The following is a 24,711-nucleotide window of genomic DNA, read 5'->3' as shown; positions in this document are numbered from 1 at the left end:
CAGATTATTGATTTAAAGCAATTAAAAACACAGAACAGAGCGCTCAAGGTTCCGTTACCACAGTTTACTGCAATGAAAATGAATTTGATTGTTATGCTTGAAATAACGCGATGGCACTTCAAAGTGTAGCATCTCGCACTTAGTTTCTTGTATACATTTTTTCAGTAAATCTATTTTTCAGGGATCCATCTCTGTCCCTTTTCCAACCTGAGCTTGTTCTTGAGAGTGGTGACTTCACGGTTCATGGCGTCTGCTGACTCCGTGGCGTCCTCCAGCTCCCTCTGCAGTTTCCTTCGGTTGGCGTTGGCTCTCTGAGCCTCCTCCTCAGCCTCCTCCAGCTGACGCTTCAGCTGCTTCATGCGAGAGTTCAACTTGTCGACCTATAATTTCACACAAAGATGGAGACGACAATAATCTTCATACCTCATACTTTGACAGTGTTAAATCACCACTTTAAGCTCCAAAGTTTACTTATGGTGGGAAGTACATGAGTTCGTCTGCATTGACATTACATTGATAACATTCAAGAAAGAGCCTGTTAGCTCCTGTGATGATCATCAGCTAGACGGTGGTGATGGGGAAAGCTCTCACCTGGTCCTTGTGCTGCTCTGTGTTGCGCCTCTCGTCTTCCATCTGCAGGATGACTTCCTTCAGCTTCTTCTCTGTGCGCCTCACAAGCTTGGTGGCAGACTGCCTCTCCCTGAGTCAAGAGCACAGCAGTGGTCAGCACTGGTTGACTAAAAACACATCGTCACATACTGCTGGCAGTATTTAGATCCTTCACTCGTGTAAAGGTAGCAGTACTGCAATATAAAAATACTGCATTACAGTGTCACTTTAAGTACATTTTGATAATAATACTTTTGTATTTACGTATCAAAAGTAGAAATACTGATAATGCAGAAAAAGCCTGCTTGCATTTCTGGTATTACTGGCTTATTACTACTGCATTAACATGGAAATAGCATTTTACTGTTGTAGTTGTTTCAGGTGAAGCTAGTTTAATTATTACAGTGTATATTGCTCATTTGTTTTGCTTTTAAAGGATTATTCTGATAATTAACTAAAGCTGCCAAATTAAAGAGTGCTTTCCCTCTGACATGCAGTGAAGTAGAAAGTAGCATAAAATTGAAACACTCAAGTACAAGAATCTGAAAACTGTGATAACTTTCGGAAACCTTCCACTGCTGAGTTGGATATTGCAAGAACTCAAATATCCATGAGACTTGTCCAAGCATTCAGGGAACACCACCTCTATTACTTAAGTGTGTATATAATGTAGAATAAATGTGCAGTTTTTATTCAGTTGTCTCTCATTTCCATGGCTGAGACTTTCACCTGGTCTCCATGTCCAGCTGCTCCTCCAGCTGACCGATCTTGGCCTCCAGGGCGGCCATATTGGCCTTGTACTTGGACTTGACTGTTCCTTCCAGCTCCTGCAGCTTCAGTTTCAGCTCCTTGTTCTGGCGCTCCAGTTGAGAACGAGCCCCTTCCACACGCTGAGAGCTGCTGCGCTCTGCAGCCAGCTCCACATTCATCTGGTCGGACTAACAAAAAAAAAAAAGTTGGACAGGGAGGCGTCACTGTAACTGCATTTGTTCTCAGCAAATATTCAGTCAACCTGCGAAGAATCAATGTTTCTTGAGAAAAAAACGACGTCACTTCATAACCTGTACTGATAAAATCTGTATGAGCTAAAAACTCTGAACGGGCTCATTAACACTATGATCAGCTGGTCTACGTTACTTGTCTCCACAGACCTGCAGCATTGCTTTCTTCAGCCTGTCGTTAGTGAGCTCAGTGTTGCACTGCTCCTCCTCCAGCTCTTCCTCCAGCTGAGCAATACGAGCCTCCAGCCGTCTCCTCTCCTCTGCAGCCTGAGCACTGAGAGACACATACACAATACAAAAGTGCTCAGTAACAGGTGATGCACCCTGGCAAACTCCAGCAAAATGGAGAAAAAAAAAAGATGTCTCACTTCTTGCTAGCCTGGTTATTAATCTCATCCTGCAGTTCATCTCTCTCCTGCTGGGCCTGTCTCTTTACTCGCTCTGCAGCTGCCAACTCCTGCGCAGGGATGAATAAAAGAGTGATAAGTGTCAAACGAAGCCATGGCGATAGGAGAGAGAGTTGAAGAGGTAAGACCTGCTGACCTCCTGCATCTGGAGCATGTCAGCCTCCATGCCCTTAAGCTTCTTCTCCGTCTCCTTGCTCTGAGCCAGGATCTCCTCTCTGGAGATGCGGGTATCCTCCAGCTCTCGGATAAGATCCTTCATCTGCGCCTGTGGAGTCAGAGGAGTCAGTCAGACGGAGTCAGAGGAAACTGGGAACAAGCTACCTTGATACTAATGTCCATATCATCTCATTGAAGACAGTCCGACAATGGACTCACTTGGAGTTTCTTCAGCTGTTTCAGGGCCTCGTCACGGTTCTTGTTGGCCATGTCAATGCCTGCCTCCAGCTCCTTCAGGTCCAGCTCCAGCTTCTTGCGTGCAGCCACAGCTACAGAGCGCTGCTTCCTCTCATCCTCCAGCTCCATCTCCATCTCCCGCACCTGTAGGATGCACATGTAATTTCAGCCATACCCACAACCAACAAACGGCACCCGACTGCTTACACCTTCTAAGCAGTGTTAATGTCCAACATGTGTATAATATTTAGTTCAGTCTATATATGTCATTAGTACCTGTTTGATCAGGGACCTCTTCTTCTCCTCGCCCATCTCGTCACGTCCTGCCAGGTCTCTCTCATACTGGGCCTTCATGGCCTGCATGTTGACCTCCAGACGCAGCTTGGCATCCTCCGTGGCCTGCAGCTCATCCTCCAGCTCCTCCAGCTGAGTCTTCATCTCCTCCAGCTGCTGCTCCATCGTGCGTTTAGATTTCTCTAGCTCGTGGACCTGCAGGGTCAGGGAAGAGGATCAGAACAGAACGGAAAGACCACACAGGCTCAAACACGCCTCTAAAAGAAAACATATTCCAGACGTACATTCTTGCCAACATCATCCTTAGAGGATACAAGGTCCTCCATTTCAGCCCGCAGCAGTTTGTTGTTGCGGTCCAGTTCCTCCTTCATGTCCATCAGAGAGTCCAGCTCACGGGTTAGAGCCAGTGCCCGGGTCTCCTTCTCACGGGCCTCAGCCTCAGCTCGGTCACGCTCCTCTGCATACCTGGCAGAAATGTTCTTCTCCTCTGCCAGCATCTACAAAAAGTCAGGATGACAATGTCAAGTCTTAATCTCATTTTCAAAGTTATAAAAATGTATGAAGTGCTAATCACTTAAAGAAATTCTGGCCTCTGCTTTTGTCTTTGATGCATTTCCATTTCACACACACGCCATACGGCCACTCTCACCTGGTCGAACTTCTTCTGCTTCTTCTCCAGGTTGGAGTTGATCTGCCGGAGGTGGTCCTGGTCTACCAGAAGGTCGTCCAGCTCCTGCTGGAGACGGGTCTTGGTCTTGTCCAACTTCTCATAGGCACAACATTTCTCCTCCAGGCGCTGGTTTGTAGTCTCCAGGTCCCTTTGATACTTTTTCTTTCCCTCCTCAGCAGTCTCCAGACACCCTGCATCCTGCTCAACCTTCTTCTTCATTTCAGCAAGCTGTACAGAGACAGACAGTGTCACTCAAACATTCAATGCAATGATGTAAATGTGTCCTTCATAAAATATCCCAGATGAGGTAGCACTATTTCTAATGATAAGTAACCAATTTGTAAGAGACATATGTTAATTAGACCTGTGTCCTCTTACCTGGGCCTGCACTGTTTGAAGCTGCTTCTCTACATTTCTCTTGGCTTCTTCTTCTTCCTCAAGCTGCTCTCTCAAGTTGTTCTGTTCATCCTCCAGCTGACGCAGGCGACTGCCTTGTGACAGTTTCTGGCGTGTCTCCTCCTGGAGCAGTTCCTGTTGTAAACACAGACATTCAAAGCTGAATTATATGCTGCAGACGAATTCATCATTAGAATTCTAGAAAATCACTTAATTTTTTAGAGATTAAAATCTTTGATAATATCAATTATCTGAAGCATTTTAATAAACAATTGATTAAAGTCCCCCATCACTCAGAAGATCATGTGTCTCTCTGCTCACCTTAAATTTGAGTTAGTACCATGTGTACCTAATGTCAAACTCTGAACAGTGATGGCCAAAACATCCAAATAAAGTAACAACAAGCAGAGATACAGGAAACATTTGATAGAAACAATTCTTGATAATCAGTGATGATTAATACTTAGTGTGTCCAATTCAAATGGAGGCGCTCTGCATGTGCTGAAAGCGTCTCAATAGAGGGAACGTATTATTTGGTTTTAGACAACTGTAGACTGTAGACAACTGAGTTATCTCTCAACATACAGGTCTAAACAGCATGTATGTCTGCATACCTGAGCATCCTGCAGCTGGGACTCCAAAGCAGAGTGGTCTTTAGCTGCCTTGATGGACTTGCCCTCAACATCAGTCAGCACGGTGTTCACACTATCCAATTCAGCCTGTGGGCAAAGGACAACAAATGAACGACTGAACACAAAAAAAAAAATGGAACTGTCATTTGATAAAGACTCAATTTCCCATTTAGCAATGTTATCACATAAATGGCATCATTTACTGACCACAGATTAAGATCACAAACAGAAAGCAGTTATCCTCAGTGTAATAGTTATGCAACCAACAAGAAAACCCTCAGACACATCAATGACAAAGCGTTTCAAAGAGTTGTACCTGCACTTTTGAGAGTTTCTCAGCCAGCTCAGTCCTCTGGCGCTCACTCTCTGAATGTTTCAGCTGCAGCTCCTGGACCTGGGATTCCGCCTTCTTTCTGCGATGTTCAGATTCCCCCTTACCCTGCATCAGAGTCTGCATCTCAATGGCAAGCTCGTTCCTCTCGGACTCCAGAGCCTGCTTGGCCTTCTCCATGGACACTTTGTTCTGCAGGAAAGGACAAGTTTTAATAGTTTCTGCAGTCAAAAACAAAAGGAAAAAAACATAAAACAAGGTAGTTGGATAAAGGCTCTGAAAAAGATTCATGATTACCCTCTTAGCCTGCTCCAGCTGCTCATTGAGCTCGTCGAAGGCCTGGCCGTGTTTCTGTCTCATCTCACTCAGCTGCTGGTCGTGAACTTTGGCGTCATCTTCCAGAGTCTTTTTAAGGTGTGCCACCTCTGTCTCACGTTTAGACCTATGCAGGGAGAGCAGAGGTTAATTTGCTTGTGTCAAAACTCAAAGTAATGCCATGTAACATAATGGCCATAGATTTAATTGTTAATATCTCATAACGGCTTTACCTGAGTTCTTGCTGAGCAGCAGTGGAGTCCAAAGTGTCCTCCAGCTCAGTCTTGAGGGCCTCCAGCTCTTCTCCCAGGTCTCTGCGGTGTTTCTCTGCCTTGGTGCGAGCCTGCCTCTCTAGCTCCAAATCCTCCTGCAGTTCAGAGAGCTGAGCCTCCATCTCACGGATCTTTTTCTGGGCCAGGTTCTTCTGCGCTGCCTCCTCCTCAATTCTTAAGGAAGAAGGTGGTCAGCCAAAATGAGTAAATGAAGCAGGGGGTGGGGAATCTTCAAACTTATCTTTCCGTAACCCATTTGATTAAAATAACCTACAATACCACTAACAAACAGGTACTGAAAACAATCAGCTGTAGTGTTCCATACAGACCTGGCCAAAGCTGCCTGGAGCTCTTCCTCCTTTTTGGCTAGTTGGGCACGGAGCTCAGCTATCTGGGCCTGCAGCTCAGCAATCTGGTCGTGTGTATCAGTGAACTCGCCCTCCAGCTTGCGTCGGTTCTTCTCTAGCTCCTGGCGCAGCTTCTCCTCTCGGCGCAAGCGGTCTGACAGAAAACAGGAACAAATATTATACCCATTTCTGTTTAGGATCAGGAAGATCTTTAATTGCCATCATGAAAGTGACTATATGTCCCCATCATGGTCTCTTCTCACCTTCCAGGTCTGTGATCATGGCTTCATGTTTGGTCTTGAGTTTCTGCAAGCTCTTGGATTTCTCTTCCTCTTCTGCCAGGTTGGTGGTGAACTCAGAGATCCTCTCCTCCATCAACTTCTTCTCCTGTATTGTTAACAGAATAAACAATAAGTATCTCCAGAGACGGCTCACTTTCATTTCTTATTTACATTGAGCACAGTAGTAATCACTGCCTCTATCTTAGTCTTATCAGTGCTCTTACACCAAAAAGATTAAAGAGTAATCACTATTTCAAGTTGACTAATCACAATGTCTGTCCTAATAGTTCTAGATCCTTTCATCCTAACCTTATTTAGTTTGTTGTTCTGGTCATCTAGAACCATAACATCCTCTTCTATCTTCTTCATCTTGGCCTCCAAGGTGACCTTTTCTAGCTGGAGCTTCTGTCTGGCTGCCTCCTCCTCATCCAGCTGCTGCTCCAAGTCCTGTGTGCAGATAAATGGTAAGAAGGTTAGCAAGTGAGCAAGTATACTTCTCTAAGTGTATAAAATTAGTGGGTGTATAGAACTTTTCCTACTTACTCCAATATTTTGCTGCATCTTCTTTTTCTCCGACAGCAGGTGTGAGGCACGCTCTTCCTCCTCCTCCACACGGGCCTCTAGGTCGTGGAGAATCTCCTCCAGCTCCTGCTTCCTGGCAGCCAGACGGGCTCTCATCTCCTCAGCCTCAGCACAGAGTTCTGTCTCTGCCTGAAGCTGCTCCTGCAGGGCCATCTTCTCAGCACTCAGCTGCAAGCAGAGCAAAACGATGACTTTAATTTCTTGCACAGTTAACCTCAAATCAAAGATACACAGACCTGCATTTTGAACAAAGCATTCTCTTTCATCATCCATCAATGAATATAATATGGAGGAGCACTGTATTTACTTTACATTTCACAACTCTACCAGTTTCCTAACATAAAACTCGAAAAGAACTTAATCATGGTTTCTTAAAGAGTACCTGCTGCTGTTTTTCCTCCAAATCCCGGAGCTGCTCCTCAGCATGCAGGTGCTTCTCCTTCACTTTAAGCAGCTCTTCATCCTTAGCAAGCATCTCCTCCTCCTGCCTGCTGACTTGCAGCAGAGGCTTCACCTGAGGACAAAATTGTGGAAATAATGGAAGTTATAAAAGACAAAAGGGCAGCATGGGCAAAAAGGGGAAAGGGCAAGGTTGTGAAAAGTACAAGTAACCAAAATGTTGGTTGAAGTGTCATAGGAGACTGAGGTTCACCTTGGTGAAGAGTCTCCACCACTGCCAGTTTCTGAGTTTAAGATAGGCAGCACAGTTCCTCTGGATCACCTTCATTGCAGTCAGCTGTTGCTGTCTCTTAGCAAAAGCCCTACAAAGTAATAGACAGACTCAGACAATTAAATAAACATATTATCATGCACTTCAAAGTAACAAACTTGAAGACAAATAATACCCTTTTACATTGATAAAGTTATTCCTTTGATTATCAAAAATAAAATAAAAGGTGGAGATGTCAAAAAAGTCCTGTTCATGTCTGGGATTAAAAGTGTGTCGAGTGTGCTTAAATATTGTCACTCAAATTATGCTCCAACGTGTTTTTCCAGCAGCTACTACACCGTTATAACAGTGTAGTAGCTGCTGGTACATAGTGGTGGAAAATATGGTGATTATCCCGTCTTACTTGCGGGCCACGTAGCCTCTGCACCAGGCCTGGAAACTGATGATGATGTCTGTGATCTTCATGTCCCTCTCCTCCTCCAGGTGAGCGAGGACTCCTGCTCTGAAGAACACTTTACTCTGGCCGATTCTGTACAGATTGGGATCCAGCTCCAGGCTTTTGATCTGACAGGACAGAAAACCCACTGATCAATCACACTGCAGAGGGACTAGTTTTTGTGGAGCCTAACTTGTATTTTGTAGACCCCTTACCATGAGAACGCAGGCCTGCTTTCCATCCATGAAGCCCTTGGGGATGGCATTGGGAGTGAGGATTTCATACCTTAAGAGGGGAGGATGATAGGATTTAATTATTTTCTTTCACATACCTACCAGAGAACAAGACATATTAAGAACAGTGTTATTATTCTGTTACCTCTGTCTGAACTCCTGGAAAACGATGCGGTTGGGGAAGCCCTGTCTGCAGATACGGATCCCCTCCAGCACACCATTGCACCTCAGCTGGTCTAGAACCAGGTGGGGGTCCAGTTTACCAGCCTGAAAGAGGGGGGCATTTGCTGATCAGCAGTGTGGAGAAACAAGAGAGATAGCAGCTGTATTCTGCACAGTGGCTTACAGCATTTTTCCACCAGTTTCAGGAACTATGGAACCAGATGAACAAACTCAGTTTTGCACACTCCTGTTTCCACGGCTCGTGAAAATTAGGTAAATTAGATGACAAATTTGTGTTGATATTCCATTTCGAACACTGCCAATGAAACAGAGTGACTCTGTTCCACCCTACATTACAACATTCTTTTGTATATGAGGTGATTAGTGACTAGTTATAGTTGCCATGTTTTTTTGTATTTACACCTGGAACCATCATACAAGAACTACATTTAGTCTCTAGTTCCTTCAGTCCACACAGGTCCAGTTGCTGCATTCCTCAAAAAGTTTTTGGTCCTCTGGTAAAGTTCCTGCAGTGGAAACACCATAATAGATGCCAGTATTTCTTTGATACCTTTTTCTCGTGGTTGGGGATGATGCAGCGAACGAAGTTGGGGTTTGTGTTCCTCAAAGTGGCCATGAGCTTGGACAGCTGCTCTTTGTACAGCTGGCCCACTGTGCGGAACATGCCCTTGCGGGTCTTAAAGGCACCAGGCATCTCGGACATGCCAGACACCTTATCCAGACCCACAATGCGGTCCACTGAAAGAGGAAACAATAGAGAGAGATAGCGAAATGAAGAGAAAAGAGACATGCTGTAAGAAACCAGTGGGTTTGAATTCAAGATTTTTAATATTTTACCAGGCAAACTCAAACCAAATGCATGTCACAAGGAAGAATGAATATGACCGTTGTGTCTCCACTTTATCTGAGAGTGATAGAGGCGGTTCATAATACCAGGACCAGTGAAACAACACACAAACACCAAGTGAATGAGATGGGAAAGAGGAAACAGGAGTAGGATGACAGAGTGGAGTCACAAAAAGACTGTGAAGCGTGGAGAAAGTACACACCATGACGAAATAAAAATTTAGTGCAATGAGTGGAAGGGGCTGGCCAACTGTTAACAGCGCCAGTTTGTAATTCTGAGTGGAAACTATGTGTGATGGTTCAATTAAACGTGTGTCAGGAAGGTGACAAACTTTGAAGGTTGCAGTGGGCATGTATTTTTGTGGTGATAAAAAAAAACAAAAAACAACCAAACCAAACCCATGCAATATATACCCATCTCTGCAGTACCCATGACCAACACCAGGAGTCCCCAAACAACACTATTACACAGAGGGAGAAAAGGAGAGTTCAATGACAGAGCATCAGGTGGTAAGATGACCAGAAGGTTTTGTTACTGCTCACAGCTGGTTAAGGACACAGAAACAACTCGCACATCTTAATCTTTGTAAACTCAAAAGACAGGTTTGAACACTTAGGAGAAATGAAACAGATGGCAGAGAGTATTTATGGTGGAAGCATGAGTATGTTTAAACACACAGCAGGAGTAACAAGGAAAGGCTAAATAAATGAGAAAGAAACCTCATCACCTGAGTCTGAGTGGAGAATAGGAAAACGCTGATAAAAATAGGCTCTCTGACAATTCTGTACCTCTGAGACCCAATAAAAGAAAAAAATGACACACAAAAAATGGGGCCATACAGAGGAGGAAATTGATGGAAACAAGTGGGATTTGAGAAGGTAAAAACAAAGGTCCATACACCAGACAATAAAAGAGAAAGAAAGCACTATGAAATGCAAAACAGGAACAGGAAGCAAACATAAAATATATTCCCACATCAAAAACTGCCCCCAAAGATGCAGTTATTCCTGCGTTATCACAACAAGTTAACATCGGCCTCAACTCACCGTCCTTCCAGAGCTCAGAGACAAACTTGTCAGTGGACTGGTTGAGCAGTGAAGCCACGTTGTCATTCAAGGGGTCCATGTTCTTCATCAGCCACTCGTCCGCCTTGTAGTCCACCTGAGGATTAAATTATAGTAAAGTCTGAGGTCTGGACAAATGCATAACAAAAAACGCAAGTACCTGTCTAAAATGGGTGAATACTTATGACAAATCAGGCCAAAGAAATTTAATAATGAGAGTGCCTCATAATGAACTCTGCACGGTTACCTTGCCAGCATAATGGATGATACAGAAGTCTGCTTCATCCTTCAGTTTCTTGGGCTTAAAGAACTTGGGGTGAGTGCCTTGCTCCTGGAGCACCTTCTCCACAAAGCTCTTGTCAGTGGCTTTGGGAAACCAGCACTCCTCATCCAGCAGAGCGAGGATACCAGGGGGACTGGCCTGTAGACAGAAGGGATAATGTAGGTCTTAATGCATGAAATAGAAAGGCCCTTGAGTATGCAGTGGAAGAACAAAAGATGGCCACGTACAAAAATGGCTAAATCTGATTAGAAATAAACAGGACTTAATAGAAATGAAAACTTGACAGGCGAGTACGGTTTTCAAACTCACAGGTTTCTCAATGAGGTCGATGCAGGGCTGCAGGTCCAGGCCGAAGTCGATGAAGCTCCACTCGATGCCCTCCCTCTGGTACTCCTCCTGCTCCAGGATGAACATGGTGTGGTTGAAGAGCTGCTGGAGCTTCTCATTGGTGTAGTTGATACACAATTGCTCAAAGGAGTTCAGCTGGGGAACACAGGAGAAAAATGCTTAACCACACTGTTGACCAACAGCACAAATAAGAACATGGATGAGATTTAGTTTGGATTTTAAATAGATATTAGTACATACAGATCAACAATTCTATATAATACAGTGTCAAGTCATGTATAGTTTCCTCACTTATTTACCTCAAAGATCTCAAAGCCAGCGATATCTAGGATGCCGATGAAGGAGGCTCCCTGTCTCTTTGTTTTGTCCAGGGCTTTGTTGATCCTCATGACGAGCCAGCGGAACATCCTCTCATATGTGGCCTTGGCCAGGGCCTCAACAGCAAACTCTGCTTGCTCCTGGGTCTGGGCCTTCTGGACGTAGTCTCTGCCTACCTTGATCCTGGGTGACAGGATGGCCCTGGTGAAGTCTGTGACATTCATACCCATGAGGTGGCTCACCTTCTGGGCAGCTGTTGCAGAGGAAATAGGAAGAAAGTGAGCAGTTTGCGAAAAGTTCTCTATAATGTCAATCACTGCACAAGATGGTTTTGAAGCAGGACATAGCCAAAAATGCCACTGTGAGCTCTGACTTACCAGTGTTGTCGGGCATGGAGGCCTGGTCTGTGTGGCGCTCCTTCTTGAAACTCATGTTCCCAAGCTGCAGGACAGAGGCCACCACCTTCAACATGCCTACACAAAGAAGTGCAATAGGAGCATAAACATGGTTTTATATGCATTGAAACCAATAGGTAAACACATGCAAAATCTCCCTTGAAGAAAAAAGTTGCTTTAAAGCAATTTGCTCTCCGTCTTACCTATCTGCTCATCCTCTGGGATACCCATGATCTTCATGGCTTCCAAGGTCTCTGTAAACAAGTCCTTGTCTTGCTGCCCTGGAATTGTAACGTTCCCGTTGGAGAGGAAACGGTAGTTGTTGTAGTTTTCAAGGAGGAGTTCATCTAAGAAAAAAGGATGGTCAGAGAGAGCAGGGCAAAAATTTAAAATCTTTACAAAAGGATCGGTGCAAGTCTTTAGTATAAAACATAAATATCATTACTATTACTAATCCTTGAGAAATCCTCGCTCTGTCATTAAACTCAGAGTCATGTAATATGCTGCTTACTGCGCAATTTATCTCCAGCCCCTGTGAGCAAGTAGTAGAAGACATGAAAGGTCCTCTCATCTTTGGCCTGGCGAATGGCACGGGATTTCTCCAACAGGTCTAGTGGTCAATCTGTCAAGGACAAGTTTTCTGATACTTCCATGACCACATTTCCAAATCAGTTTGTGCCTTGCAGCGAGACATGGTCATTAAACAAGAAGCCAACAACAAGTACTACAGTGTCTTCAAAACAAAAGAGAAGCAATAACAGCATCAAGGATACAGGTTTCAATATTGGCACCAACGATGTAACCATTGACATCAAAGTTGATCCTGATGAATTTTCCCTAAAAGGAGGGAAAAAAAACAATGCACATTTAAGAAAGGTATGTGGGCAGTCCAGTTGGTAAATAGTTGAGACCAGATGTAGCATTAAATCTTACAAATCGGGAAGAGTTGTCATTTTTGACTGTCTTGGCATTTCCAAAGGCCTCTAGAATGGGGTTAGCCTGCAGCAGCTGCTTCTCCAGCTCCCCCTGATGGATATGAAAAGAACAGCAAGGCAAAACATAAAGAATGCTCATTAACCCATTAAAAGTACCATTAAAGGACAGTTCTCAACCATGGATTCAGATCTGACAAGACTCAAATGAGTGATTCTCTATCATGTGTTACTTCATTGTAGCAAACTGATTAGCTTGCTTCCTCTTAAATAAATATACTGACATAATGCTGTGTTCATTTACCCATGATGTACTTACGTCTGAGGAGAATGTGAATGAACAAAACATTTAAACAAAATGTGATATAAGGAGGGATACCATTCACACACACACAAGCAATACACAAACACGCACATCGCACCCAAGCGTTTTCCCCCAAACATAACGTCATGTTAGTGCCCAAATCTGCAAGCACCCAAAGACCCAGTGATCCTTATCATTAACCCATCACCTGTTACCCAGAAGAGATTAACCCAGTGAACCCCGAGCACAACACAAAAGGTTCTTTCAGATGAAATATAACTTTAATCTTCGTCCGTCTTTCTTCCTGATATACTGGCTTTCAGTGAGGTTTCTGCACCTATACAGTGCACGCCATGTGTATTACAAAATTAAAATCAAAAGGTCTACTCTTAAAATCTAGCTGATGATCACATATATCCCTCTAGCAAAAACATGAATGACTATTACTGTGCTAATTCAGGTAAAGCACACATTACATGTTGAGATTAAAGAAGGCAGCTGATTTTCTGAGTGATAGGGCAACGTTAGTGACTGAAGGGCCCTGGATTATCAAATTTATTTGAAACTATACCGATATAACGAAGGTGTATGTGTATGACACAAAAACAGGTCATCACTTGACATGTACGCTACATGAGATAGTGTGTCTTGTCCAAAATATATTCCATATAATGTTGGCAATTAAATTGCATGAACACACACACCGCCCAAGCATTTTTCAAACGCAAAAAGACAAAAGCACAGTCAAAACTTTGGTCTCACACGTACACACACAGTAGCAATACAAATTGTGAAAAATTCAACCAGACAAATACATACATATGTCAATCAGACCAGAAATTGCTGCATTTTTTCAAAGACCCCTCCCTCTTATCCTACTATTGTCTGGTTGAATTTTTCACAGGAACACATACGGCTGCCACTGATCTGCAAACAAACTTCCTCCCTACTTCCTATTGGCTGGCAAGACATGTCACCTCTGCCCTTAACACAAAGTGACTCCCACAACAGTGCGCTCCAGCAAGGGGAAATAGGGGGGGGGATAAGGGGTGAGGGTGGGGGCAGTGGGTGGAGGAGGAAGGTGATGACAGAAGCAGGTGGGGGGTGGGAGGAAGAGTCAATGGAGGGAGAGAGTTAACTCACATGTGACAGGGTCGAGCTGTTCTGTTGATGGAAAGAGAGAAATACAACAACCTCAAAAAGGGATGATAGATGTGGTTTTCATCAAACCCCCAATGTGTGTCATCTATCATAAAGCTGGCAGGCCAGATAACAGTAGTGCAGGTTTTCCAGCAGAGTCTGTTGTAATGACTTGACTGAGTTTTATTTCTGGTGAGGCATTGCAGTAAAATCAGCAAAAACTACATATCATGTGAAGTCCGGGCCTCTGTTCTGTATAAGATGTATATGTAAAAAAGCCTTTAACTCTGCCCTGCTGTTTATCTGTGCCTGCATGGCTATTATCTTGGGGACTGCCACCCCTTTTCTTTTGATGGCAGTTATTTTCTGTGACAGCTGTACCACAAGGGAGCTTGCCTACTGCAAAAAATAAGTTGTTTGAATAAAACAATGTGATGATGGATTAACAACCATGTACACAATCAGATGTGCACAAAACAAACACGCACACGGCAGTCACAATGGAAAAAGTGGTTGATCAAGTCAGCAAAGAGGGATAGGGGAATGTTCCTGTAAGATTAAAAAACACTAAGAAGAATTAGGCATTGTGTGTCACCTGAAAAAAAAAAATCAAAATCAGAGAGTGAAGTGAGAGGTGAAAGTTGAAAGATAAAAGGAATGACTGGAGGATGTAAAAGAGTAATTGGAGGAAGGTTTAAGTGATGATCTGTGGGGATGAGAGGCAGGACTGACCTGATCTTTCTTAGTCTTGTGAGAGGAGGCCACGTGAGCCAGATACTGGATGACCTTCTTGGTGTTCTCGGTCTTACCAGCACCAGACTCTCCTCTGTGAGACAAACAGAGAAAAATATGCAATCAAAGGATTTAGAGAAGCGTGATCTAAAACACAAAAGAGAAGACAGTCAAAAGTTGAAACAAAAAATAATAATGAAGTTAATACAACACTAGTACTGCTACTTATGTTACGTGATATCTGTGTGTAGATTTGCAACTCACGTGCAAAGAATGGACTGGTCTTCGCGATCTGCAGAAAAGAAGAGTAAACATTAACCTCTGCAGAGTGTTGACGCTGCCTATTCTGAGTGAGCATATATTATCACCACAGCGCATACAGTTTTTGTATGTACAACAGGAAGTACATTGGCCACAGACAGGAAATCAATATCCGGCTTCCTGTGACTGGAGAGAGATGCTGTCGGGTCTCTGGCAAACAGGCTAATTACCAACCACCTCAGATTATGTGGTCTCAACACTTTGCTGGAGCCAAACATGGAGAAAAGGAGCACCAATGGGACAGAGGGGAGTTTTTTGGGTGGTGTGCATGACAGACAACACAGGAAAACATGCCTAAAAATGGGCTGCATTGCCAAGCCAAGGGAGTACATACAGGAGGTAGACTGAAGAAACACATTACAATACAATAGGCCTGTAGGAAATACCAATTCGGTCCTTGTAATGTCCAGCTTTTACCGTAATGGTTGATTCATATCACAAAACACTGCATACTTATGTAATGTGGCATGGGTAAAAGCAAGATGACAAACTCAGAACACAGGAAATCTGCATTAGCAAAGTCAGACAAGCTCTGAGAAGGGTATTTATAGTAGTACAAGTATAAGCATATTCTTAAAAACTGCTGAGCTGTAACAGTCTCAAGAACCAACAGAAATATTATAAGTTTAACAAAATTTTTATCTATTGTCAGTTTCTTTTCATCCCCTGTAGCTGCATGAGACATACATACCTCATTATATTTAATTTGAAAAAAAAAATACAACCTGTTCTGGCTGGAATTCAGAGCATCTGGTATTACCTTGGGCCAGTGGGGCAAGTAAGTCATATGAAATACTCTACTAGCATTAAATCCAATATTCCGTGGTCCCCACAGGCTTTCATTTGATGAGCCAAACTCCATATACAAGCTACTCTCATGGACCTCATTTCATTTTTAGAGGTCTCTGATACAAATAACCTGCCAATAATACAGTATGTATGCATAGAACCTTGACTTTTGGGAGCCTCACAGTTTATAGATCTGTGTGGTAGCACATATTACAAGCATGAGAGTGCTAAAACAACTCTGACAAAAGTACATAAATGTAGGCCAGCAGACTGTAAATTCCACTTCATTTTTTTCCTTCTAACGTTCTCAAGCAGTACCCATCATTACAGCTGGGACGGTGACTTACCCTGCATCATGCTTCTGTAAGATGTATCAGTAATGGCGTAGATGTGAGGTGGCATTTCATGCCTCTTCTTGCCCTTGTACATGTCAACAATCTCCTCTGAGTAGATGGGCAGGTTCTTGTAGGGGTTTATGACGACACAGAAGAGACCAGAGTATGTCTGTAGGACAGAGAGGGATGGCATTAAAAACCTACACCTCAACACAGACTAAGGAGTAGTAGTTAAGGTACAGGTGGAGGGGGGATTGTGGTGTTAAATGGGATAGATAAAAACAGACTGACTTGAGAGTGGTCCAGAGCGTGCAGAGCAGAATCAGGATAATGGAATGGGATATTGGCCATTTCATATGCTACCCTTAAAATGTGCTTCTCTAGATAATAAAGAAGTTGCACTCTGCAGTAATTCAACAATAAGGCCTTCCCATCCCCCTCCAACACAGAGCTGAAAGTTTCTCATGAACCTGATTTGTTACCCTCCTCTATTATGTAATCTTGACCCCACCCTGCTGCAAGTTTAAACTGACGATCATCAAACTTCAAGCTACTTGACAGGTTGGCCAAGTTATATCAAGGATCCACATGGTAGAATTATCTTTTCTGCTTTAAAAGGCCAACATTAAAAACCTCCATTAAACATTAAGAACCATTCCTTTATATTAAGTCCACTACATTTTTTGCATATCTGAACTCATTTCTCCTCCTACCAGTGCTTCAGATTTTTCCCCTTATGTGCTGCATTCCTGTGCTGCCCTCCCAACATCTCTGTACCAGGCATCTCTCCCTCTGTTGGACATCAGCTCTCCCTGGAGAGATGGTCAGTCTAACAACTACAGAGCCTGGAGGCACTCTAACCAACCATAGCTGGGATCTCTGGAGGGAGCAAGGGAGTGGACAACAGGCTATGTTGATATGACCGGGTCACACCACAGAGACTACATTCACTCCCAGCCCAGCAAATGGGGATAAATACCATTAATTATGGGGGCAGTAACAGCAGTTACAACACGATTTACATTCCAAGTTCATCTCTGCAAAAGCAGGACCCCAAAGCCACTCCCTGACTTCCCCAATTCTTTCTTCATATATCTCATACTCTGGACCACATTGTTCCCTGCAGCTTCCTGTTTACTAGATAACTCAAAACGCAGAAAAGGGAGAGAGCAAACAAAAAGTATGACAGGGAGAGTAGGAAAAGAACGCTTGCATTCATGAGTATGTCAGCAGATTGGACAGTATCCTTGCAGTGCCAATTTGCACACAATGGGTTGTCTTAAACAATGGGGCTTAATGAGATAATTAGGAGGTTGGAGAGGGAGATAAATTGGTTTGGAGACTGGCCATGGCAGATTGTTTTCCATAAGCCGGGGGGATTTCATAACAATTAAAAAATAAAATGCTTTAAGCCGTGCCAATAGGACCACGTTACCCTGATAATAGTTTGGTTGTCAAGCACATCAAGAAAATAGTAGCAACACAGCAGTAAGGAAAATGTTACACATAACTGTATTTCATACTTTGAAACATAACATATATAGAGAGATAGAGATATATAGATAGATATAGATACAGATATATAGATATAATAGACTCCAAAGAAACATCTTGGGAAAAAAACGGAGCCAGAAATGGTAAAGACGGTACAGTTAAGCCCCATGCATCATTACTGCAATACATTTCAGTAAATTGTGGTACAATGTATGAAGCTGTGCTTGTGTCTATGTCTGCATCATACTCACATATATGAGACCAGAGTAGTATCTCTCCTTCAGGTTGTGCAGCACAGAGGCCTCGTTCAGGCAGGTAAGCTCAGCCATGTCCTCGACCTTGCTGAACTTGGGCGGGTTCATCTTTTGGATGTCATCCTTGTTCACCCTGATCTTCTTCCCAGAGTCTGCCAGCTCGACCACACACTCGTCTCCATGCTCCTCCTTCACGGAGCCGGCCTCGAAGCCCAAGCGCTCTGAGGGCACCCATACTAGCTTCTTGGTGGCCCAGTCAGCCTGTGCCAGTGGGTTGTTGACCAGATTGCGGTCCACGTACAGGAACTTGTCTGCGGCAGACATGGTAGCTGTACCAGAGAGAGAGGAAGAGGAGGTCAGAGACCATGACAAACTTTAAAAAAAATTAAAAATTCATTCTGATTATCAATTATCAATTATCCAACATCATACTAAAATCAACAAAATTGCGACGGGTCTTAAGGTTAGTAATATCTCTCAAAAAAAGCAGGGTGGTTGCATAAAAAAGGCTTTGTTACAGGACCAGACCTTTGCTGCCCTTCCATCTTCACATGCAATCTCTGAGGAATGCAAAGGTCACCACTGATGAAATATACAACAGGAAAAGTCTGCTCAAGTTAGGCCGGGTCGACATAAAACACATCCATGTCAAACAAGGCTCTGTGTTACTTCTTGGCAAACTGCTGAGAATACTTAATCAAATTTCCAGCTGCTGGACCATCTGGGTGACAGAGGAGAAACATTTGCTCAGGATCACAGAGATTTAAGTGCATCTCCCAGCAGAGGACAAACAACTGTGCTTGCTGGTAGGAAGCCTGTGAGGGAGCACGTCTTTGTTGGTGCTCCTACTGGTTGGTCAGAGTATATGTTCAGAGGTGGGAGGAGAGGAGTTGACTGTGGGTGATTTTGGAGAGATAGCGTAAACCACTGCATGAATTAGGGCCCTTATCAAACAAGTAGTTCCAGGGACTAAAACAGGTAACCAAATCAGGAAACAGACGTCCTGTATATCATGTTTTCTGCTTCAGAGGAACTACAAAAACAAAAAAGATGAATAATAAAAGAAAAGCTTTTCTTGAGAGCAATCTATTTACAACCTTAAAGTCATCATCATGTTCTTTGTGATGTACCATTTCTTACATTCTCAGAGTAGTGATGATCTGTTGAGTTTCTCTTGGTCATCTGTCTGATTTAGTACATAACTGCATTGAAACCACCACTTAAGGATCAAGTCTGGTTGTCTTGGTTGCTTTTTCTGCAGCCTACCATCTGTTTTTAGGTATATAGACTTTAATATTGTCTGTATAAACTTGTTTTAATGTCAAGAACATTAGAGTATATTCATGTCACGTCATAATATTGATATTGACAACAATTAATGAGTCGTTGTCGTGGTTTGAATTTGTCTAGTCAGCGAGATTCACAACAACAATCTTGAGGAAACACCTCTGCACAAGCTGATCTTACTTTAACACACCTCTGAAACGTTATAAATATCATCTTGTTGACAAGGAGTGCTGCAGTTTAACCCATATAGAAAGTGGTTACACAAGTATTACCAGTTTTGAGGAAACTGCACTTGAGCCAACTAAGGGTGCAGAGAGACTCTGGAAAATTAACTGAACATGATGTACTTTCACTGATACTGGGGCACCAGACTTTACCATCTCAATTATCATTCCAATACAGCGGGAGCATGACACCGTTTTCCCAGCACCACCAGGGTCGTGAGCCTCCCTTATTGTTCCCTCACCTTCAATGGAAAACTTGGAGGTTTGTTTGCATATGCCGTGTTGCTCATATGCAAACATTGAGAAAATCACAGCAGAGGTCAGGTTCAGTCTAGTCTTACATTTATTATCAAATGTGGAAGTGTTACATACGTCCCTGAGAGTATTTTTGTATCACAATGGTGTCCAGTGGGATGAAGTTCTGGTGACAAAGTGTCATGCTAAACACAATAGTGCAGAAAACACTTTTATTCAATGCAGGAATATTTTTAAAACAGGACTTGTATTTCACCAACTGGGAAAAAAAACAATGATCTTACAAGCCACGTCTAGTTTGATGATAACCTTCACATTAAGAGCGTCATCATAGCTCAATGTAGACTCTCCAAAATTTTCAGGAATTCGTATTTTAAAAGGTTACGATATGTAATGGTGGGTACTTGCATCTATAGCCCAACAGTGACTGGATTTTTGAGGCTGATACTGATATACTACTCGTTTATGTCAAAGAAATTATTGCTCGATAGATTATAAATCAAACTTTTTTCAACTCCACACATAACATTAACAAGTTGAAAATCTTGTTAGTGCTCCGGTGGTCAAAACGCATAATGATGTTTCTAAAATTACCTAGTTTAGCATCTCTGCAATTTTTTGTAAGTGGGCGTCATGTACACCGATAAATCTACAGTAAGTTAATATTAGTTTATGAAAATAGCCCTGGACAATTTCACAGTCTCTGTCTACTTCTTACAACAGTTTATAAAAACAAATGATCAGCTATGCTCTTGACAATACGCAAACTAACTATGCAGCATTCCTCAAGTGCGACAATCCCTTGAGAATCTTTAGACAGAGAGAAAAGTAGAGGCTGCAGCATTTAACAGGGTTATGTCAGTCGTGTTTGTTCCAGCACATTAACCCTGATCTGTGAGAAAGAAAGCAGAGGGAGAGCGAGTCTTCTCATGACCCCCTGCCTCCCTCCATCCTCTATCAACACTCTGTCAGGCTGCGCTACGGCTGACGTCCATCACTGCTCAACCCGCCTCCAAACTCATCTCGTGTACCGACCCCATCCAGTAACCGAGCGTGGGGCAAATTAACCCTGCTATACCTCTCAGCTGGCTCCACGGTCCCTCCTCTGCCTTCAGTCACCCTCCTCTCCCTCTCCAGAATCCTCACCCCCCGCCCCCTTCTGTTTATCCAGTCTTTTCAGGGCTGCATTCCTACCATACTCACCCTTTATCAGGGAGAGACAGCAAGCAAAGGCATTCCACAAATTTCTGTCCTCCATGTCTCCCCCCCTTACATCTCTCTCAGACCTATTCTCTGACTTTCCTGCCTGTTTTTGGCCCTCTTATTCCCATCACACCAGCAGGTCATGTGTGCCTTCAGTGGTTTCATCCACTCAGGGGAGATCAGCATCACCTCTCACTGGCAGCACACCCATAGCTGCGTATATGGAATAGACCTGGGCACTCTCAGTCCCTTTGTGCATGCGTCTGGGTATGTTCCCATGCTCCTTTACAATTGACTTGACTATAACTCACTCCAGTGCATTCAGATCAGCGGGCCCCATGCAGGGCTGAAAATGAACCATGACTGATTATAATCCCTGTAGCTTTGTTGTTTGGCAAAAACAAGAAGTCAAATAGACCAAGTTGAACACACCCAAAGTTCTTTAGCTTGCTATGTGTTACCATTAAACCCAAGGAGCAGGGAGACATGTTGGCCACTGATTCTTATCAATTAATCTGATAATTTTCTAGATTTTGTAAAATGTCAGAAAACTGAAAAATGCCAAAAAGATTACTTTAGTAGGGTTTTTTTGTTTGACTATCACACTAAAATACAAAGATACTAACTTCATCATTTTACTAGCACATGAAACTCAGCATAAAATCTTTCACTTTAGAAGCTGGGGGACGATTTGGCATTTTTGCTTGAAAAATGACTCACGTGATAATCAAAATAGGTGCCCATTAATTTTCTGATGATCATCTAAGCGCTTTAGCTCTAATTTCGGCATTAATTATAGTCAGGTCTGTCTGTTGATATCTTCCTCAGTCCAACTCACAAGCATGCCACAGATAACTCTGTGACACACTTCAAACTACCCCTCCAGAGAGTGCCATGTGGCCTAAAATTACTCCAACTGCTATTCTAGTTTGACAAGCACTGTTCTATATTGAAAGTAGAAAGAAGGGGAGGGATAAAGAATTCTCATCATACGATTTTAGATGTAGGCTTGCAGTTATAGTAAGATATAGATGTTGACTTTGAGATAAAACACTGTACATTAACACTCACACCCCTCCTTCCCCCACCACCTGCCCCCCTGGACTTGAGGTTCATGGCTCAGGTTCCTGCTGCGGTGCTGCCAAGTCCTCCATAATCCTGTAAGAATCAAGGTTTCCCTGATTCCTTGTCACTTTGCAACACTGCTCAGCTGTGAAAGCATTCACTATCTATTCTTTTTACAGTGAGATTAGCTGGGCTAAGTACTCATAACAAAGATTACTAACTAATTGAATACATGGAAATGAGTAGAGCACATAGTCACCCCGAAACCAACCCTTGGCAAAAATCCCTGAACTTAATGAAACCTGACTGAGATACCATTAAAGGATTATATTCTAAAAATGCCCAAATGAAAACAGTGTCCTGTCAAACTGGAGGAGGAAGAGGAACCATAAAATAAATAACAGAAGGAAGAGAACAGAAGCCAGTTTTAGAAACAGGCCTCATCACAGACCAGAATTTGGTTTCACAGAGGAAGTAATGCAGCTTCCAAAACTCAGAAAGAGGTGGAGGAGGGATGAAGAGACTAAAGGAAAAGGCAAGAGCTACAGAGCGTCCTTGTCGGTCCCAGCTGTCCTGTTTAGAAAGCAGGTCAACCTTGGTCTTTATAAAAGTGAGGCCATCCATCCGTCAGTCAGACTCCCTCTCATTCCTTTCCACCTCACTGACTCTCCCTGCGTTACTGTAAAAACCAGGAGTCGTGACAACCCCTACCACATCATGACCATGTAGAGTCAAACCCTCCTGCTCCGGCTAAAGGGAACCCATAAACCAGCTGTGCTGCGCCGACTGCCCCATTGACAGGAATATTAATAGAGCGACGGCAAAGTCAATAACTCTGTTCTTCCACCAACTGCATCCCATCACAACATCACAGCTAATTTAAGCAGAGCGAAATGTGCTCGTCCTCAGCTGTCCTCATGCTGTGTATATTGTTCTGCACTGTTGTCACTCTAGTCTGTTTATATTATCCTTTCCAACAAATACTCCAGTCTCTATTTCTAGTGTCAGTCGCTCCTGCATCTTGGCATTACCACTTTCACCCCCCTCACAGTCCAATGATGTACCGACAGCGCGGTCGCTCTCTCATGAAGATGAGAGCGAGTGCCAGACAGGGACGGGAAAGGTACGGAGTCAGTCAAAATTCATTATGGGCTCACACGTCGACTCTCTCGCTCCCCTTGGCCCCCCTTCTCTGAAAGTGGGAAGGGTGGGGCAAGGAGAAGAGAGGGGAGGAAAGAGGAAATGACAAACTGGGAAAACTATTTTGCCATTTGTGGAACTTGTAGTGTGCGAGTCTTTGAAGGAGGAGGGAAGGTGGCCTTTTCTTGAGCACACGCTGCGCAGCTCTGTGGACTGAGAAGTAAATTAAGCCTTTGCTGGAAAATAACTGCAATGCATGACAGATCTACATCACTTTCCACATTACTTTTCACATTCCTGCCCCAACCAGGATCCAATTTCACTTTCAGCTGTAAGCTGGCCAATGCCATCCAACGTTTATGACAAGAGGCCCCTAGTAAGTCTTATAAAAGCCCTCAGCACATCACTTACACCAGTGGCTCCCAACCTTTCGTCTGATATACCCCCACAGACCCATCAGATGAACCCAAGTGCCCCTTAATCACATCTAACGGTCATGTTTCAAATATAATTGCTTGAACCGATTTTAAACAGGATATTATTTCACTGTTAATGTTATAGTCTTAAATGAACCATTTATCTATTACCTTAGTTGTTTTAAATTAGGCTGTCACTGATTTCCATTTAATGATTATCATGGCCAAAATAATTTGCGACAATGATATTATTACAATGTCCATACAAAATTTAAAATGATAGCAATAATAATAATGATAATAATAACACCATCAGTCAAAGGGATAGAGACTGTGACCATAACTGTTCAAAAACACACAAAAAGAGTGATTACACTACATGGATGGTGGAAAAGCATCCAGACGAATTGATAAACTGTTGCTTTCTTCTCCGCCCACTCAAACAGCCTTAGCTGACCTGACTCCCTGGCTCTCCCTCGCTCCTTTGACAGTGCCTGACAATTAACCAGGAGAAAGAAAATATTGTCCAACAAAAGACTACCGCATGATAACTTAGCTTTAACAACACAACCAAGAACTTGTAACTTGAAACTTGAAATGTAACATTTCCTGTTTCGGTACAAGCAAACTAAGTGCAATTTACTGTATTAACATGATGTAAATATTTCACATATATATCGCAACACCCCTCATTTCAACTATCCATTACTTTAAGCCAACTATTTCGACAATATATGCATTTTAACCATTTATCTATTACTAACTGAGCTATTCCACAGTCTTCCTACATACCACCTGGGGTACAATAAATCCGGTTGTGAACCAGTGACCGAAACAACTGCTTCCACTGATGGTAGACCACACAAGTGCAAGTATCAAGTCAAGTGTTTCTCAGCTATGTTCAGACATTCTGTATTATGTCTGTTCAACCATTTGTCCAATGGGAGTCAGGTGGTAGATCCACTGGACACTTCTGTTAAATGACAGTGAATAGAGATAATTGGACATAGGGTGTTGGTCTGATAAGCACAGCATTTTCAGGGTCATAGAACAAATTCCACATCGTCGTTCAAACTGCTATCTGATTACACCACTGAATGCGCAATTGACTCATTATTTGACAAAACAGAGCAGATACTGCACCAGTATGCCCTTTTTCTAAAACAGACAGTATTGACCATTAGATAAATGGATAGATGGTTACGTAAGCCTTTAACAGTCAGTGAAAGAATGCAGAGGGGAGTAAACATGCACATTTCAATTTGTCAGAAATACTTTTTCCATGGAATGCTGAACTGGTGCAGCTCAGTCTTTTATTTCAAGCGAAGAAAATCTGCTATTATTACTTCTGTTCTGCTTCTATGTTCTCATCATATTGCTCCTATGTTCATCTATCACCAGACAACCCTCCGTACTTCACCCTTTCAGATTATCTTGTGGCCCTTTTTAGCAATATCACTGTTATCTCTGTCTAGGCCACTCCCCTTGACTCACTCAGACAATACAATGCTAT

General features: G+C 43.0%; 2 protein-coding genes across 3 annotated transcripts in view; one reads left to right on the top strand and one right to left on the bottom strand.

The window, feature by feature from the left end:
* trir (telomerase RNA component interacting RNase) overlaps positions 1-24,711 on the top strand; it is a 93,397-nt gene that overhangs the window by 26,439 nt on the left and 42,247 nt on the right. The window lies entirely within an intron of this gene.
* The window catches only part of myh9b (myosin, heavy chain 9b, non-muscle), a 31,707-nt gene that overhangs the window by 1,755 nt on the left and 5,241 nt on the right, over positions 1-24,711 (bottom strand). Inside the window, exons 2-40 of one of the 2 annotated variants that reach the window (XM_070847611.1) lie at positions 17,606-17,937; positions 15,873-16,029; positions 14,680-14,707; positions 14,416-14,509; positions 13,687-13,707; positions 12,241-12,333; positions 12,081-12,144; positions 11,819-11,917; positions 11,511-11,654; positions 11,290-11,385; positions 10,894-11,165; positions 10,556-10,729; positions 10,211-10,384; positions 9,946-10,060; positions 8,603-8,790; positions 8,015-8,136; positions 7,852-7,921; positions 7,604-7,764; positions 7,183-7,291; positions 6,913-7,044; positions 6,492-6,698; positions 6,258-6,395; positions 5,931-6,054; positions 5,650-5,821; positions 5,282-5,494; positions 5,031-5,175; positions 4,719-4,925; positions 4,385-4,489; positions 3,753-3,905; positions 3,354-3,602; positions 2,989-3,201; positions 2,687-2,899; positions 2,393-2,554; positions 2,154-2,282; positions 1,979-2,067; positions 1,761-1,884; positions 1,339-1,547; positions 592-700; positions 208-380 (exon numbers count right to left, since the gene is read on the bottom strand). In XM_070847611.1, coding sequence (XP_070703712.1) covers positions 208-380; positions 592-700; positions 1,339-1,547; positions 1,761-1,884; positions 1,979-2,067; positions 2,154-2,282; positions 2,393-2,554; positions 2,687-2,899; positions 2,989-3,201; positions 3,354-3,602; positions 3,753-3,905; positions 4,385-4,489; positions 4,719-4,925; positions 5,031-5,175; positions 5,282-5,494; positions 5,650-5,821; positions 5,931-6,054; positions 6,258-6,395; positions 6,492-6,698; positions 6,913-7,044; positions 7,183-7,291; positions 7,604-7,764; positions 7,852-7,921; positions 8,015-8,136; positions 8,603-8,790; positions 9,946-10,060; positions 10,211-10,384; positions 10,556-10,729; positions 10,894-11,165; positions 11,290-11,385; positions 11,511-11,654; positions 11,819-11,917; positions 12,081-12,144; positions 12,241-12,333; positions 13,687-13,707; positions 14,416-14,509; positions 14,680-14,707; positions 15,873-16,029; positions 17,606-17,932 — 5,774 coding nt within the window. In that variant the 5' untranslated portion in view covers positions 17,933-17,937. The remainder of the gene's footprint in view (positions 1-207; positions 381-591; positions 701-1,338; positions 1,548-1,760; positions 1,885-1,978; positions 2,068-2,153; positions 2,283-2,392; positions 2,555-2,686; positions 2,900-2,988; positions 3,202-3,353; positions 3,603-3,752; positions 3,906-4,384; positions 4,490-4,718; positions 4,926-5,030; positions 5,176-5,281; positions 5,495-5,649; positions 5,822-5,930; positions 6,055-6,257; positions 6,396-6,491; positions 6,699-6,912; positions 7,045-7,182; positions 7,292-7,603; positions 7,765-7,851; positions 7,922-8,014; positions 8,137-8,602; positions 8,791-9,945; positions 10,061-10,210; positions 10,385-10,555; positions 10,730-10,893; positions 11,166-11,289; positions 11,386-11,510; positions 11,655-11,818; positions 11,918-12,080; positions 12,145-12,240; positions 12,334-13,686; positions 13,708-14,415; positions 14,510-14,679; positions 14,708-15,872; positions 16,030-17,605; positions 17,938-24,711) is intronic. The other variant, XM_070847612.1, reaches the window with a different exon arrangement.

The sequence above is a fragment of the Pempheris klunzingeri genome, chromosome 17 (genome assembly GCF_042242105.1).
Source record: "Pempheris klunzingeri isolate RE-2024b chromosome 17, fPemKlu1.hap1, whole genome shotgun sequence".
In the NCBI taxonomy this organism is placed as follows: domain Eukaryota; kingdom Metazoa; phylum Chordata; class Actinopteri; order Acropomatiformes; family Pempheridae; genus Pempheris; species Pempheris klunzingeri.
This window is presented reverse-complemented; position numbering and strand designations above follow the sequence as displayed.